The sequence below is a fragment of the Perognathus longimembris genome, chromosome 14 (genome assembly GCF_023159225.1).
Source record: "Perognathus longimembris pacificus isolate PPM17 chromosome 14, ASM2315922v1, whole genome shotgun sequence".
Lineage (NCBI taxonomy): Eukaryota > Metazoa > Chordata > Mammalia > Rodentia > Heteromyidae > Perognathus > Perognathus longimembris.
The window spans coordinates 45336089-45354954 of NC_063174.1; the positions used below are offsets into that span (position 1 = coordinate 45336089).

The following is an 18866-nucleotide window of genomic DNA, read 5'->3' on the forward strand; positions in this document are numbered from 1 at the left end:
TATCATATACATATATACCCCTTTCTTCTCCTCTACATCTTCTTCCATCTTCTCTGTTTCTACTTCCCTGGGTCACTCTTTCTCTGTTCCTCACACACAAACACACAAACCTATGTATCAAAACTACTCCATGGCGATTCTTGTTACACATACAGTGTCATGAAAGGATAAGAAATGGATGAGTTAAAATTGATAAACTCACAAGCCAGTTACTGGTGGCTCGAGTCTATAACCTTAGCTACACAGGAGGTTGAGGACTGAGGATCATGGTTAGAAGCCAATTCAGGCAAGAAAGTTCATGAGACTGTATTTCCAATTAGTCACTGAAAAAGCCAGAAATGGAGATGTATTTCAAGTGGCAAAACACCAGCCCTGCATGAAAAAGCCTAATGAGAGTGCAAGGCTCTGAATTGAAGATCCAGTACCAACCCAATAAAAAAGTGACAAACTCTCATTGTAGAATCTGAAGTAGTCCCATTCATAAAGACTAAAGACTTCTATATTGATTATCAGAGTCTTGGGAAAGGCAGTATGGAAAGTATTGGCAAAAAAAACCCTGTTAGACAAGAGAAATACATTTTTGAGATCTAGTGAATAGCATAGTGAATACTGATGTGTTGTATGTATTTAAATTGCTAAGAATAAATTTGAATTTAGTTTCCACTCCAAAAACTAAGTACATGGTTAAAAGGATATGTTCATTAACTTGGTTCACTCATTAGGTACTATAACCATATAACCTTATGTCATACCCTATAATTACAAGTCTTGACAACTTATAAATTAAAAGTGAAGACTGTATTTTAAAAATTCAAGTGAAAGAAAATCAATCAGTAAACCATCTCTTTCTTAAGTACCAATCTACTTCCAAGACAGCAGATAGAATATGGAGTTCAAAGGCTGTGGTGAGGAAAGACAAATTTCCATTTTGTTCTGACAGTCAACAGCTGTGACCTTGGATTCCTTCACCCTTCAGGGACTTGGTATTGGCACACATAAACAAGGACACAAATAACAACCCCCAGGGTTCTCTCTCCACTCTCAAAATTCATTTCATGTGTCTAGCATGGGCCTTGGCTGTCATTGGAAACAGAAAGGCACACAACACCACCACATGGACAGGAAAGGGATATAACCCATTTCTCAGCTCCAGTGTCATCCATCATGACATCTTTGACTGTTAAGCATGAATAATTTTTAGATCAATGACTATGATTTTCATACAAGAAACCTAATATATCTTTTGTAACTTTATTGTTTGCAGTCTTCTCCCAAAAGTCTGTGGCAGTAAGGAAGGATGTTCTCCTTAAAGAAGACCTTTGAACATATGTTAAGGGATAAAGTTAATGGGAAGCTCATGAAAACTGAATTAGGACCAAGCCCTTTTTATAGTAAATGAGTCCACCTTATACCAAAGAAATCATGCCAGCCATGTATCTAGAACACCAATGATCCAAAAACATGTAGACCTGTTGAGCTGGAATTGGTGCTCTGGAATTCCTTCCAGAGGTTTCCACCTCTCAGGCCTCATGATCCAAGCCTCCCTTAGGAGTTGGAGTGCCTACTAAAATGCCAGCCTCAGCACTTAATCATTCTGCTGTTCAGGTCACATGACTATTTTTTTTTCTTGCTGCTGGTTTAAGAGATATTAAAAGAAGCAAAGCTGCTGGCTAAATTTCTTGATCTGCACGGTGGCAGTGAGAGTCTGAAGAAATGGGACAATGGGAAAGGGAATAATCTTTGAGAATAATGTGTATGTGATCTCTGTGATCTCCCACAGAGTCTTCAAATACAGGGTCATTGCTTTGGAGAATCTTCCAGAGCCCAGTAAAACCTGCCCACCTATGTGGCACAATGTGAAGCAAAAGCTGAGGCTGGGAGATAAGGACAGACAGGCTAGTTGGCTGAATAAAGAGCTTTCAATTTCCTTTCCAATATATGGACAAGTGTCGTATCATTTGGGAAAAAATGTTCACATCCAGAAACCAACCAACAATCTAAGTGTACAGGGGCTATGTCGCAATCCTCTCACATGATTGACTTAATCAGAAAGTCTGATCTAACAGGGAGAAGCACTGTGTTTATTTAAATATGGCAGGTGCTATCTAAGTATATTGCAAGAGCTAAAGACCAATTATCTTGTATTTTTCCATAAAATTGCATTTTCTAAAAAGAGACCGGTGTGTCTGAATATATCCATCATAACAAATCTTCAAGCTTTGATGGAAGTGACTGCTGTTTATTTGCTGCATGTCATATCTGTACTATTGAATCAATGCTAAAGTTATCATATTAGAACCAAGATAAGGGACTGGGAAGGAAGTTTTTATGGACTTGTATTGTGGTTTTGTGATTAAAAAGTATAAGACAAAGACCAAGTTTCACAAATACCATCTTCCAGGGCCAAATGAATTAGAGGACAAGTTTTTTTTTTTTAATTGAAGATTATATACTTATGTAGTAGTCCAAGGTAAATGCTAAATAATAAAAGTGTTTTTAACATCAGGATTTAGGAAATAAGTGAACTTTTGAGGAGAAAATGCTGCTAAGGGGAAATAGAAAGACTGAGATGGAGGATCTGATTGACATACATTTTATAAGGCAGAAAAGAGAAGAATTACCAAACAGTAGCAAAGGGCATTTGCCTTAGTAAAAATCATGAAAGGAAATAAAAATTACAAGCAGAAGTTGTAAAAATGAAGAAAACATTCAGAAAACGTGGAGGATCCATTTTGAAAAGTAAATAGTAATCTGATTACACAATTTTTAAGTAATAGCACAATCATGGTTTCATCCATTGATAAGAGATGAGGTAAAAAGGCTTGGTGAGAAAATAATAAAATGGCATTAACAAGTAGGGACTTATTTTGATATATTTTGAGCTCTTATGTGACCCTTAACTCTAGATAACTCTTGTTTTGAGAAGAACAAGCCCAGTTCAGCTAATATTCTTTCAATAATTTTATTTTAAAAATTGAAAATGTTATCCAGTCCAGTGGCTCATGCCTGTAATCCTAGATACTAAGGAGGCTGAGATCTGAAAATTGTGGTGAAAATCCAGGCTGGGAAGCAGAATCCATGGGGCTCTTACTTCCAATTAACCATTAAAAATCTGGAAGTAGAGCTGTGGCTCAAGTGATAGCATACCAGCATTGAGCAAAAGGCTAAGGGACAGAGCCCTGAGTTCAAGCTTCAGTACCCACATACAAATGTTGAGTGTGATAAAGGTATTATGATAATACAGGAAAAATCAAAGATCTTGATATTATGTAAAGCACTGCTACTACACCTATGTACTTTAAGTAGAGGCCAGAGAGAAAGAAACGTAGCTGAATGTTCTACAGATATTACTTAGGCAAGTCAATTTAAGTGAGCTTTCGTATCCAGCAAATAACAAATATTAAGCATTTGAAAAATAAGTGATCCAAAGCTGAGTACATTCTGTAATAATGTAAGCACACTGTATAATCAGGACTTTAAGGGAATGCTTGTACCACTACCTTACAAGGATGTAAAACTCCTAAGCCCCACAGGGAGCACCAAATCTTATCTTTGTGTCTTTCTCTCATTTCACAAACCCATGAACCAGGTCGCAACCCCCAGATTTCCTGTATGCACTATTGAAGTTCTTTTCCAACAGTTTCACAAGGACCCAACTTCTTCTCTTCCTATCTATCTCACTCCTGACCAAGTCATTTTCTTCAAGCACATTTTCCACCGACACAAGTGGTCCATTTCCAACTCCTTACATGTTAATAGTCTTCTGTTGAAAACTTCAAATGGAGTATAATAGATTTACCTAATTAAAAGCTGTTGTCAGAAAGTTAGGAAAACATTATTTGGTGCAAATTGTAGGCATGATTCTGACAGTATTCCTGCCACTGAAACAAGAACACTTCTAAGGAAATCACTGACATAACCATTAAGGTACAAAGACCTTGATGCTGTGTTCAGTACTCTGGACAGCTCCCACCAGCCTATTTCCAAGAACTGTCTTTGCTCTTCTCAACAGATGAGCCTACACACTGCCCACAGTGATTGTGTCATTCCATTGAAATTTTATACGTTGAATTCTCTGACTCTTAGGAATAGATAATTTTGACTGTGGTAATTTAGTAGATCTTTATGCGAGTAAAGTAAATCTTTCTTTGCTCTTCCTTGTATATTTTCTATACTGGCTGCAGTTTTGTAATTCTTTTTCTTTTCTTTTCTTTTTTTTCAGTTTTGTAATTCTTACTAGTAGTGAAATTGTTTTCAAGTCCTCCACATTCTCCCTAATACATGTTAAGTTTTTGTTTAGTGACACTAACTATCATAACGGGAATAAAGTGATTTTTCAGTATAGTTTTGGTTTACATTTCCATATCAATTATTCACGTTGAAAATCTGTTTGTGTGATCACTGCTTTATGTGCACTTTCTCTGGATAAATATGTGTTCAAGCCATTTTTCCTTTTATTTCATATGCTTTGGAATTTGTTGGGACTCAAATTCAGGGCCACAAACATACTAAACATATACTCTAGCACTGACCATTTTTAAAGTGGGATGATTTTCCTTTGATTGCTTATTTTTAGGTGTTCTTTATATATTCTGAATATGAATCTCAATTTATCTAATCTTCGTCACTCATTCTTTTGCTGTCACATAAAGATTACTGTGAAATTTAATGCCATGAAGCCATTCCACTGTTTCCTTGTAAGTTTTAGGGTTTAGCTCTTCAATATGTGCCTTTGATATATGTTGTGCTCATTCTTTTATGTGATGTGTAAGTCCTAGTTTCATTCTTTTATGCATAGATATTTCTTTTCCTTAGCACCATTTGTGAAATTGATTCTAATTTTTCGAATTTGAAAATGTGAATTGTGTTGTCATCCTTGTCAAATCTATTGGTTCATCTTAGGGATAATGACATGCTATTGATTTCTCTGAAATACACTTGAACAGCACTGTAAAAATGAACATCTCTCTCTTCCTGACTTTAATGGCAAAACACATGTAATTTTGCTACTTAGTATGTTTTTAGCTTGCTTTTGAATGTCACTATCAAGTTTGGAACATTTTGGTCAGTTCCTAATTTAATTAAAGATTTGAATGGACAGCTCTAGGAGTTTTTTTTTTTTTTTTTTGGTCAGTCCTGGGCCTTGGACTCAGGGCCTGAGCACTGTCCCTGGCTTCCTTTAGCTCAAGGCTAGCACTCTGCCACTTGAGCCACAGCGCCACTTGTGGCCGTTTTCTGTATATGTGGTGCTGGGGAATCGAACCCAGGGCCTCATGTATACGAGACAAGCTCTCTTGCCACTGGGCCATATCCCCAGCCCAAGGAGTTTTAAAAACATCCTTGATAGAATTACATTTTAATTAGTTGATATAGTAACTTTGGTAAGCAGATACTTTCACATTGAAATATATTGTTTCCCATATTCCAAGGGTTTTGTATTATTCTTTTAATAGATCTTTAAAATACTTATTCAGAAAATGTTATTAATTTTTAAGTTACAATGATGAACATATTTTGTTCATGTTTGCTTAATTGTTGCTGTTGTTTGAGATAGGGTTTTCATATGTGACCCAAGCTGGTCTAGAACTTCATATTCACCCCAGGCTGGCCCCAAACTCACTGTTTTCCTGTCTATGTCATCCAAGTACTGAGATTATAGGCTTACAATACCAGGTTCAGATAGGTATTTTGTTTCTGTGCTACAGATTTATCATGTGTTGATAGTATGACTGTGCTCAATTTCTAAATGAGTGTCCCAGTTATTTTGGGCCACTATGACAAGAAAGCCAAAACTTAATATCTTCATAAACAACAGAGATTTGCATCTCAAAGTTCTGCAACCGTGGCAATTCCCCAAACAAAGCAAATTCCACTGCTGTCTGGTGAGGGCTTGCATTCTCACAGATACATCTTTTCCTTCAACATCACAAAACTGTTACAGGCCCTGACTACAGAAACCATCAAGAATTTCTTTGTCAACAAGAGCATTGTCAGTGTAACAGGGATCTGAAATTACATGAATTACTACAACATGTGCTACATTTCTTAGGTTAAAGTCCTGAGCTGTATCATTCCATCACCATCCCTCTACATGTTTCTTTTGAGCTCCTTTAACAACATGTATCTGTCTCAGTGTGTGCCAGGCCCTGAGGAAATCAGGTTTTCATCACTATTCTTCTAAATATGAAAGAAACCAAGTTTGAACTGGCTTGACTGAACACATTAACTACTGGAAATACTATGTAAGAGGTATAAAGATCATTATATGGACCACTGGATGTGAGTACTTGAAAAAATGATTTTTTTAAAATCCCTTTTTGTTTGCAACTCTTGGCTCATCAGTGTTTCTTCTCCTTTTTTTTTTTTTTTTTTTAATGTCCATTCTGAGGCTTGAACGCAGCGCTTGGGTACTATCTCTGAGCAACTTTGCTCTCAAGGCTAGCATTCTACTACTTTAGCCACAGTTTCACTTCTGGCTTTTTAGTAGTTAATTGGAGATTAGAGTCACATGGATTTTCCTTCCCCAGGCTGGTTTTGAACTGTGATTCTCAGATCTCTGCCATTTGAGAAGCTAGATACAAATGTGAGTCACTAGTGCCCAGTTTCTTTCATGCTTTGAGTTAGGATTCATTTTCTCACAAATTCCTCCTGATAATGGAAAATGTGACCACAGCAGCTGTGTGATTCTCATGTCAAGACCTCATCATCTGAAAGATACGAGTGGAGGACCCCATGTGAAAAACAAAGCAGAAAATCCAAGATTCGGTAAAGTGTTCTGACTGGCCCAAACTTTGATTAATTTATTGCAGCTTAGCTCAGCTAAATGCTGGGGTATGAATGCAGGGGATTATGATTTCTGGGCCAGAAATGTACTGTTTTAGTCACATCCTCAGATTTTTTTTGTTGTTTTAGTATTGAAAAAAATTTATTTTTTGGTGCTGGTCCTGGGGCTTAAACTCAGAGCCTGGGAATTGTCCCCAGCTTTTTTATTCAAGACTAGCATTGTACCACTTGAGCCACAGCTCTACTTCCAGATTTTTGGTGGTTAATTGAAAATAAGATTGCCATACTTCCTTCAGATCTCACAGCCTTCTAAAGTAGCTAGGATTATAAACTTGTGCTTTTATTTATTTATTTATTTATTTATTTATTTATTTATTTATTTATTTATTTGTTAGTTTTTAGACAGCATCACATGTTTTTGGCTGTCTGGTTTAACTTCAGAGAATAATCTTCCTACCTCTGCCTTCCAAGTAGCTGAGATTACAGGCATGAGCCACTATACCTAGCAAGAAGTGAAGAATCTTCTGGGGCACTGACAACTTCCATTCAAGTTATGTGATTAGGTTTAGAGAAAATTGTAATTTCTATGTGAAGGGGCTTAATGATTCCAGATGAAGACAGAAAACAGTCTCAAGTTATAAAAGTTTAGGAAGTCCTTTCATTCTGAGTTGACTACCACAATATGTCAATACTTAACTATTTCTAGAACTCTATTCTTATGTGTATGTGGGGGGAATAATTATTTTGATCTTTACTACACGTCTCTAAGACTATTAGATAGAAGAAGTAAATCTAAATGATGTTGTAAAGTATGGAATATGGACGTATTAGTTGGCATGAGTTCCTTTTTAAAAAAATTCTGAGATGGGTTCTACAATTAAGAGACATGTGTTTTAGGTAATGAGTCATTCCCCTTCAAGGCATTGGCCAACATTTCCAGAGAAATCATACTTTGATGAATTATACTCATAAATATGCCAGATTCATCTGTGGAGAGCTTCTGGCCCTTGAAAGAATGAACTCCATACCAATCAGGCATTTAAATCAAAGCAGTGGAAATAAGCAACTACCTGTCATCTGTATTTCTTTTCCAGAGAATATTTAGTACTTAGAATCCATTAATTGCTCATCTTAAAGTTTTTCAAAGCTATGGGTAAAAGTAGGTAGTAGATAAATGTGCTGTGAACTTCTTCTTTCCTTCCAACCATGTCCCTTGAGATACCATTAGAAAGAGTGCATTGAAAAAAAATCATACTACAGAAAAGTCTGATGAGTAATTATAAAATGATCATTGTTGCTGCCTTTTCATTTCTATTTTGTCTAAGGATATGTGTGTATGTCTTACTCCTGGTGAATGCTGTATGACGAAACTAAAATGGTGATCATACCATATATCCATATATCCCTATGAAGTCAAATGCAAAAGGTTCTCACCAATTCATGTTTTTCTACAAAAACAATTTTCAGCATGACTTAGGAACTGAAGAGTAACATCAAGCAGCATGACTCAAAAATGGTTGTAATTTCTTTATCTGAGCTTGCCAAGAATTCACTGAGGAAAAAAGTCATTCCAATGCTTTTTTAGCTAGATATTTTTTATAAACTGAAATCTGTGTTCTACTATATCATGAGAAATGTTGTGAACCCTCATTGGTGAGTGCTTATAAAACATTTCCAAAGTGAGATGAAATAACATAAGGCTGAGCTGGATTAGTGTTATCATTAGAAAAGCTGGGAGTGGAGTTGAGGCTTCAGTAGTACAGCACTAGCCTTGAGCAAGAAAGCTCAAGAGCAGCATCTAGACCCTGAGTTTAAGGCCCAGGAACAGCACAGAAAAAAAAGAAAGAAAGAAAATTCAGTATCCTTCTGCACTTTGAGTTTCTAGAAGGACATATTTATCAACACAGTGAATGTTCAGAAAATAAATATTGTTGAATTCAACAATGAAACTTGGCTCTCCAGTCCTTACTTAGCTTCATATTGTCATTCAAGCTTGCTACTATTATAGAACGACAGTATTTTCCTATATCTCTACACATCCTCCAATAGACTTTATATCATCTGCAGATTACTTATAACAATTAATGCAATGTGAATGCTATGTATGTAGTTGTCCCTATATTGTTTAGGAAGTAATAATATTAAAGTCTATCAATGTCCCCTTGTGGGTTTTCTGATAACATATTTCTGAAATAATGTATTACTGAAAACAAAACTATCTCTATGGCTAAGAAAATATCTGGGTGCATTTGTCAGAATTGCTGAGTGTATCTGAAAATAGTATGTTTCATTTTTTACTAATCCAACTTTGGGGGAGCAAGATAACAGGTCAATAAGATGTCTCAGTCCATGTTTCAGATTTGGAAATGGCAAACATAATCATTTCTTCTTCATTATCTGTTGGGGAAAAAATCCATCACAATATTCTCATCTACAGTTCCAAGGCTATTTGAAAGATTACAAAATTATATTATATCCACAAGGAATACTCGCCTTTGATGATACTTATCACTACCATTAAATAAGGACTTTTATTTTTACTCATGGCATAACAGTTCATAGAACTCCATTGTCCTATGCTGTTGTTTACCAACTCTTCTTGTGACTGAAACTTGAATGTATTGCACAGGACTTCTCTATGCACTTGTGTGAGTAGATTTCATACTATACTGAACCAGTACTGGCTTCATGGAAAGGTCCTTGATTTAAAAGTTGTGCTTTCTTATCCTAGGGCATACTAAATTGCCTCTGTGGACTCAGAGTAGTAGTTTTTTGGCCAATGTCCACTTAGCTCTTCCTTTAAGAGAGGAAATGAGATTGTCCCATATGGAGAATGCCTTCACCTTTCCTGAGCATGGAGATTGGCTCTCCTTTAGGATAATTGGAACTAGATACTGCCAGTTTCTCAGTTCATTAGCCAGCAATGATGCTCATTTCTTTACCAAAGAAAAAGGAGGTTCTTAAACCAGTAGGTAAACTTTTATGCTAATATTTGTTTTCTTTAGTTTGCATTAAGAATTCCTTTTCATTTATTTATTTATTTATTTATTTATTTATTTATTTATTTATTTATTTATTTATTTATTTATAGATTCAGAGTAGACAATGTAGATCGGTACACCATCTATTCAATAGATACACTGGAGGGCTGTGGGTAAAATCTTTATCACTTGGCCTCTATTCCCTACTGACCCTCTGTAATGCTGAGACCTTTGCTCTGTTTTTCTATCTGTCACTCATTCTTCCTTGCTCCTTGTGGAACCCTTGGCTGCTAGGGATTTCTTTACAAAGCGTCAACTCATTGTCCAGTAGGATAGCCTGATGTAAGAAAAAGGGGAAGGATCATGAAAGAGAAATCTGATGCTATTCTCACTTCTATCAGTTAGAACGCTGTCAAACTGTTGAATCCCTCCAAGTCTCCACTTACATTTTAGTTAAAATAGTAATAATAATATTTGCCATTGAAACCTCACAGACTGTTGAACAAAGAGGCATCAAATGAGACAACCCCTGGAGGAGGTAATTTGAAAATCACTCAGTATATCTGATTTTGTGTCAGTACCATGCTGTGGTACTGTGGATGTAAAGTATAGTTTGAAGTCAAGTACTGTGACATCCCTGGCCTTGCTCATTTTTCCCCCCTCAGGATTGCTTCGGCTGTGTCAGGTCTTTTGTACTTCCATAGGAATTTTAGGATTTTTTTTCTATTTCCATGAAGAATATCTTTGGAATTTTGATGAGGCTTGCTTTGAATATGTACATAATGGCTTTTGGTTTTATGGCCATTTTAGTAACATTTATTCTGCCAATCCATGAACATGGGAGGTCTTTCTTTCTTCTAGTGACTTATACAAATTTTTTTCTAGGGGAGGGAATGAGAAAGAGTAATGAAATGGATATGATCAAAGTAGATTATATGCATGTATGGAAATAACACAATGAAATCTGTTACTATGTACAATTTATTATATTCTGATTAAAAAGAAATTTACTCAAAACTATGGAAATATTAGTTCTTACTGTTAGAACAAAAATGAAAGTGATATAACCTTCTAACAAGTGGATATATGGGGGAAAGAAAGAAAACCAGAAAACAAACTAAAATTTTAAAAATGAGTGACTATATTCATGAAGCCATCATTAGTAAATTCTTGTTCCTTATGCTTCCATTTGTTAAAATGGATTTGCCAGTTTCAAAGCCATAATTGTGCCCATTTTGATTTTGTTAGCTATATGCTATTTATCACCTCTAGTGGTAGAATTTATTTTATGTCACTGATAGTCTATTTTCTTAAAGTATTTGTAAATTTACAATAAAAATATATGATCAAGATATAAGGTATGGCTACTTAAAGATAATAATAATGATACTAATAATGAATTATAGACAAAACATTGCATGTGGAGAAGTGTAATGAAGGAGTAATCAAATAGAAATATGGAACATAAGCCAAGTAGCTCATGACTTTAATTCTAGTTACACAAAATGCTAAGACCTGGAGGATTCTGATTCTAAGCAAGCCTCAGTAGAAAAGTCAAGAATATTCTGTTTCTAAATAACAAGCAAAATGCTTTATTGGTAATGTTGATCAAGTGGTAAAGTGCCAGATATGATACAAGCAAACCAAGTGAGAGCATGAGGCCCTGAGTTCAAACCCTTACCCACCAAAGAAAGGAAGAAAGAACGTGAAACAACAGAAGAAAGCACATGCAATACCGTCAGGAGATTGTTCACTCCCTTCTCAAGTAATGTTGAAAGAAAAGAGAGGAGTCTAACATCTTGTTTTGTTAACCATATTCATGTACTGTAACTTCTGAACATTAAATGTACAATTTTATTAATTTACCATTGTATCTGCTATGCTCGTTCACAAGCAATATATTTAATTCTCTTTCAGTTTAGCTCTCTCTGGCTTCCTCTGAGATATACTTCTAAAACTTGTTTTCTTTTTTAGCAACAATGAAAATTAATTCAGAGAAGGTTTGTTTGCATTTAAGAAAACCAAAAACAAATAAATAACAAACATTAAATTTGAGGGATTTTTTTTGGGGGGGGAAGCCATCTGATCTGTGTTTATTTGATGGACAGAATAGTACATGGATGGATTTCAAGTAGTCAACTATATTTTCTAGTTAAAATTTCCTTGTTTTATATGCATATATATGCATTTATATATAGAGAGAGGTATGTGCATGTGTGTATTATTTTGATATTTAAAGTAAATCTTAAACATGACCATAATTATATTCCTGTTGGTGATCTTCCCCCTGTAATTAATAAGCGAATTGGTGATGAAACAGGAGATAGAAACAGCATTGTAAAGGCAGGGCTTTGGAGTTTACAAGTGAAGGCAACAGCAGTGCATACATATTTTGTAACTACCTAACTCTGGCTTGTTCCCTTCTGTGGGGACAAAATTCTTTTCTAATAGAGTATGAACATAACTCTGTAGCAAAGTCTGCTATGTATTGATGATAGAATTGGGTGAGATTTCATAAATTGCCATGAAATGTCAAGGCTGATTTGCAGTTTGGGGTGATTTTATTCATTAATCATGAATAACCTCTGGTTTTCCAAATTAAGAATAAAAGGACAGTGATGACATCTGCTATTGTCTACACAAAGGGACTTGTCTAAATTCCTCGCAGATGCAGCACTATCAGGATAAATCACCTTACTCACATTTCTAATTTTAAGAAGCTTTTGCAGGTATTTGTGGATAGTGCAGAGAAGACTGTTTTGCCTGTAGACTTTATCATAAACTTTGCATACCAAATATCAACTCCCCAGATGGCTTTCTAGAGACCATCCATTAAGGCTCAAGAAATTCATAAAAGGAAATCAATGTTCTACCTCATGAAGTATACAGAATGAGCACATTGAAGCACGAGAATGGTGACCTTCCAAAGAAGAGAAATGAGCTTCTCTGGGACTCAGAATGTAATGTGACTTAACCACTTAAAAAGGAAAAAGGATGACACATGATACAGATTCCTCCTGAGAAGCCTAGAATTATTTCCAAGCAAGCTGCCCATTTCTTCTTTAACTGACGTGCTTCTACCCAATGTTTTTCTGTAAATGAACTCTGACAATAAATCTGACCAGTACTTGAAGTTTCTAGTGAGCTATCTTAGGATATCTTTAGCTGAAAACTTCCAGATGGTTGTTTAATACAGTTTTAAAACTATATGAAGTGTTGGATTATATTCCCTAGGATTCACACAAAGAAGCCTCTGCCAAATGTTTTTTGGGCTTTGAGATATGCAGCATATGGAATTGCTTGCTATGGGTAGCAGGCCAAAAACTCCAGAGAGAGGCAACAATGGGGTGGTCTAGTTTGCCTACTAAATCTGTGTTTGTTCCTAACCCAGAATTTAGGACTTGTTGCTTAAAATAAACTAGATTTTTTGAAGTGCAAATATTTTTCATGTTTGGCTCCCTGTTAGTTCTTGCATAAGTAGTTGAAAATTAATATATATTTTAGTAACCTTTGGTTTCCTACTGATAAAAATAAAAACAGATTAAATTTACCAGATGTGACTGACAAAAACACTTACTATGTAAAAATTAACTATCCTGGCTTATTTTTTCCTACATCTCCTATAACTTCCCTTTGAAACTTAATTTGAAGAAGATAGAAACTGTCATTTAAAATCATGATTAAATAATACCGCTAGGGAAAAATATTCATTTCTTCAAAAATGGACATAAATGGAAATTTTGCTACTATATTTTCACAATTCAATAGTAAGATGGTTAAGTCCTTTAAGTCATAGAAGTTCGGCATCCCTAGCTACCAAGACTCCCAAATTTAAAATTCTATACAATTGGGATATCTTTTTTGAATATTACCAATGGGAAAATTCCATACCAATCCTCATGGGATGTATCACCATCAAACCGGAGGTGCACGACAATGCAGTCTATGTGGATCAGATAAATAGGAAACATAAAAGAATTTTGTGCTTAAAGTGAGGTGTTCTTCACAAAATTTCTCATTATGTATATGTAACCATTACGAGATCCCCAAATATCTGAAACACAAAATGCTTGCAGTCATAGGTATTTTGCATAAGGAAGGCCTGACCTCTTTAACTTGGTCTCTTCTGGCCACAGCTTCCTTCACAGGCTGAGTGGAAGACAAGACAGGCATGAGAGAAGTGGTGCCTTGGGATTTACTCATTGCATTCATTGTGGTGAATGCCTTTCCTGGAACATCTTTCTACAGGTCCCTAACATCCCTGGGAAGAAGCTACTGGCTCTACTAACCATAATACTTGGATAGCTAAGAGATGGGCTGGGGGAGGGCATGGAGTTTATTTTGTACCTTAACCTAGACAAGATGGAAAACTTAATTATGTGGCTGCCAAAAAGATAGAAGAGTTGAGTTGTTTGTCACAATGCACCAAAGCTGTGATACATAGAGTGGCATTTGCCTATTCTTCAGTGGCAATTAATGATGTTAAGAGTATCTTTCCAACACCTGTATTAGTCATTTCTGCTTCTGACATCTTTAATTTGAAGGCAAAATTGCTTTTTGAGGCTTTTGGAACCCATCCTGTTCTGGAATTAAATCTTGTCTTGGGAGGTCATTTTGTAGTCTGAAGAGTGTGCTGACGCTGGTGTAGTACAATACAGTTGTCTAATATGTCCCTTTCTCCTTGCTTTCCCAGCTGGTGCTACATACATCTTTGGGAAGAGTGGTGGCCTCATCTTGTACACCTGGCCGGCCAACGACAGGCCCAGCACACGCTCTGACCGGCTTGCTGTGGGCTTCAGCACCACTGTGAAGGATGGCATCTTAGTCCGCATTGACAGCGCTCCAGGTCTTGGCGACTTCCTCCAGCTTCACATAGTGAGTACCCGGCCTCGGCCTGGATTCTCTTGTCTTCCAGTGTTCTGAGTTGGTGAGTCCAAGAAACACAGCAGAACATGGGACGTGGATTTGGCAAAGGCATCCTTGCTTATGAACTCTGCCTTTTGTTTTGTGAACTGCCATATATATCTCATACATGTCTTAGTGAAATAGAACATTAGAAATGCCTCTCCTCTCTCCCCAGTAATATAGAGAATAAAAGAAATCCTTCCTTTCTAGAGCTCAGCTGTGTGGCTTAACTTGAAGTAAAACATCTAACAGATCACTGTCTGTAGATAAGGATTTACCCTGTGTGACTCCATTTACCTGGTGCAGGTAGCAAATGGACATGCCACTTCTATAGAAGGTGGATGATCTTCTGGTATGGCTCGTGTTCTATGAAGGGCCTTGCAGGCTTCTGTCTGTTTCATCATGGACACCACACTTTTCTAAATGCCTGTGACTATATGACAGTAAAAAAAAAATCATTTATTAAAAACTGTCTGTAGGCTGTACCTTGGTGGTTCCTGTCCTGAGCTGCAAATGTCACCAGAGGTGTAAAGAATTGTGATTGAAAACTGAGGTCATAGTGCCAGGACATAGAGGTGACAGCACAGTGACATGTTAAGTGACCCATGCATATTGTATATTGATATTTGTCATTATGTCCCATGTCCTGGAGCCCAGTAGCTCTGTACTTTCAGTCACCGCAGATCGTAAGATCATAGTACAAGTACAAGGAATTAAAATGATCTGGAGCAAAATATTAGTTCATGATGGATATAGAAAATGTTTTTATAGCAACAATTAACCCATTTTATCACCTGTGCAGTCTACAGTTAAGAAAGTAGGCTAAAGAAAGATATGATTCTCATTCATAAGTACCCCCAAGTATAGCCTCCAAGAGCAAGGAGAGAAATTGTTCTCATTAGTTAGCGATGACATGGCCAAAAAGAATGGGTTTAATTTGGAGCAATAAGAATTCAGTTTAAATAGCAGGGAGAAAAAAAAGCAGTTAAGAAAAGGATCAACTGGGGATTTGTGCCAACTTCCAGAAAAAGGAAAAGGAATATTGACTTAGGATCTTTGAAGGGTTTTTGATAAATACAAGTCCCAGGAGGGAAGATGGGGTGGCAGAGGGGCAACTTGTTAGATGTTCTTACTGGTCTCTAGGATTGGAGGTGGCCTAGACCCTTCCTGTTCATCTCCAGCAACCAACCTTCCACCCACTTTGGAAGGAGGAATAGTTGGAATTACAAGGCTTGAGTTAGAAGCACTTCTGGCCCCAGTATGAAGCAGAGCAATTCCTTTGCTTAGGAACTGGGAAAGGATTGGTTAGAAATGGTCACCTTCAAAAGTGAGGAGAGGAGTCTTGAATTTTTAATTCCTGAAGAATTTTGAATTCCTTCTCCACACATTTCAGGAACCATATGTTGCTATAGCCTGAGCTTAGACATAGCAAAGAGCCAAGCCAAGAAGCAAAGAGAAAGGCAGTCATAGTTAATGACAGTTTATCTTTATTTGGCCTTTAAGAACCTTCATAATTTACAAAAATGCAGTGAGATTTATGCTGCATTGAATTTAATGACTATTTCATGGCAACTATATCTAGGCTGTTATTACCAGCTCACTTGCATTTTCATGATGATTTATCTTCTGGTTTTGTTTAGTGTGTCTTACTAAGGAAAATATGATCTGGCACAGCCAAGAGGACCTTTTAAATTCAGACAATGTGCTACTAGTGTATCCACCTCTCCCGGTTTGTGTTTTGGAGGGCATATTTATTATTAGGAAAGGGAGATGGGGCCAGGTATCTTAGCTCTTTCAGTAAAATGTTAACAAGAATTCATCTCAAAGGAATAAGCAAGGCAGATTGATGCATGTCTTTAATCTCAAGTACATGGGAGGCCTGGCTAGTGGGGTCATGTTCCTGAGCCATGCAAGCGTGTGAGATCCTGTATAAAAAAAATAAACAAAACAAAAAACCTACAGCAGAAAAAGAGCTGGGAAATGGCTCAAAAGGTCAAACACCAGCTTAGCAAGTGCTAGTCTCTGAGTGAAACTAATTGCAGTCAAAAGAAAGAAAAAATGAAGGAGTGTTGGTGTTGGTGTTTTTTTTAAATCATTTTCCAGTTTATTTGAAATTAGAAAGCTTTTAAAAATTGATATATAGATTGTAAGAAATGGTAAACTATTCCAGTATTATATATATTAGCATGGTGTATATACAATATTGTATATTTATAAAATAACATAACATATTGCCATCATGAGGTTCTGGCATTTCTTTGGTGTGTTTTCAAAAGCAAATGCTTGTAAATGTACTTTGGGGTTCAAGTGATATAGACTTGTTTATATCTGTTGAGGTATCCCCTCTATATATGCATGAGGTAAACTACAAAAGCAAGAGAGCCAGAAACATTCCATGGAGGTCTCTAGAACTCCTTGGGGGGTAATGTGAACTTAATACAATAATGGTGCCATTTTCTGAGTATTCTGGGAAATCCCAGCAGAGATTTCCCACAAAGGATCCTCAAATGCAGAGAATCTTCCCAGTCCTAGAGTAAACCTGACAGGCACATGGCCCTCTTAATCCATGAGGCTTCATGTTCAAATCCTTCAAAGCCATATTTTACTTGTTAGTGAAATATGTCTCTTGGTCTGTAATCCTTATCACAATTAGGAATAAAGTACATCAAGTAGAAGACTGACAGCCTTCATTACCAAACCAGACTCTTATTTTGAGCAGTTAAGTAGATCCACCAGGAAAAATAACACCATACACATCTATTAAGTTATTTTATAAAACATTCACAGTGTGTAAACAGTGGGTTTTTTTGTTGGCTAGTTTTGTTTCTTTGTAGTAAACAAATTACTCAAAAAGAAAAGAGATGTGAAGCCATGGGTAAAAGTGAAAGGAATTAAGCTAGAAGCAAAAAAAAAAAAAAAAAAAGTAATTCCACATTGTAGTTTCACTGGGAAAAGAGGATTCAACAAGGAAATCAGGAATGTCATGACAGCCACGTGTCTTGGTTCATTTTCTAATACTGCAACAGAATACTTGAGAAGACAAATTTGTTTCTCACAATTTATGTTGCTGTAAAGCCAAAGATACTGTCATCCCTGAACTTCAAAGATGGAGCCTTCAACACTGTTTATTTTAGAGGGGAGAATGCCAAACATTTTCACATGCCAAAGAAACAAAAGAGAGCAAGACCACTCAGACAATCCTTTGTTATATCTTATCTTCCAAAAAGCCCAATACTACTGCATTGAGTATTAAGCTTCCAATCCATACATTTTAGGAGACATATGAACACCAGAGCAGAAGGATACATTTCTTGACAATGGGGAAAGGATAGGGACCCACTCAGATGTGTCTCAGTTGGGGTTACACGGGGGTGAAGCTTCATCATTTTCAGTATGGTCGCTAATTGTGAAAAGTACTGAGAGTACTTTAGTGTTACTTTTAGTGGTGGTCAGGCTAATGAAATTGGTTTAAAAATAAATAATTTAAAATTATCAACAGTGAATGTGTGTGTGTGTGTGTGTGTGTGTGTGTGTGTGTGTATGAGGGAGAGAGACAGAGACAGAGATACAGAGTAGCTAGGATTGTAGGTAAAAGCCACCAGCACTTGGCTATATCACATTTTTCTATAGCAGTTGCAACTAGTTATATTCATTAAATCATGAATTGAATGTGTTTGTAAAAGAGAAAATGGCCTTTGTTTGGGTATCAGAGGGAGACAATCTTAAGGCTGAGTGATTTTTTTAAAAAAAATACTGTTTTAGGGGCTGGGGATATGGCCTAGTGGCAAGAGAGCTTGCCTCGTATACATGAGGCCCTGGGTTCGATTCCCCAGCACCACATATACAGAAAACGGCCAGAAGTGGCGCTGTGGCTCAAGTGGGAGAGTGCTAGCCTTGAGCAAAAGGAAGCCAGGGACAGTGCTCAGGCCCTGAGTCCAAGGCCCAGGACTGGCCAAAAAAAAAAAACAAAAAAAAAACAAAAAAAAATACTGTTTTAAATGTAAGTTTCCCTCCAATGAAATCTATTATTGAGAAGTTAATCTGTTCGGTATTTGGAGAGAAGCTGTTATTACTGATGAGTGGAATCTGCCTATTGACCCCACATGTAGGCTTTATGGAGCTATGTCATGTTACACTCACCTTCATTTGTGTAAGAGGGAAGAAATTGAATAGGAGCAGAGAAAGGATTACCACCAA

At 36.6% G+C, this 18866-nt stretch overlaps 1 protein-coding gene across 9 annotated transcripts in view; it reads left to right on the forward strand.

Annotated features, from left to right (window-relative positions):
- Nrxn3 (neurexin 3) overlaps nucleotides 1-18866 on the forward strand; it is a 1433525-nt gene that overhangs the window by 1078622 nt on the left and 336037 nt on the right. For all 9 annotated transcript variants that reach the window (XM_048362219.1, XM_048362221.1, XM_048362224.1 and 6 more), the window contains one exon: nucleotides 14458-14639. In XM_048362219.1, coding sequence (XP_048218176.1) covers nucleotides 14458-14639 — 182 coding nt within the window. The remainder of the gene's footprint in view (nucleotides 1-14457; nucleotides 14640-18866) is intronic.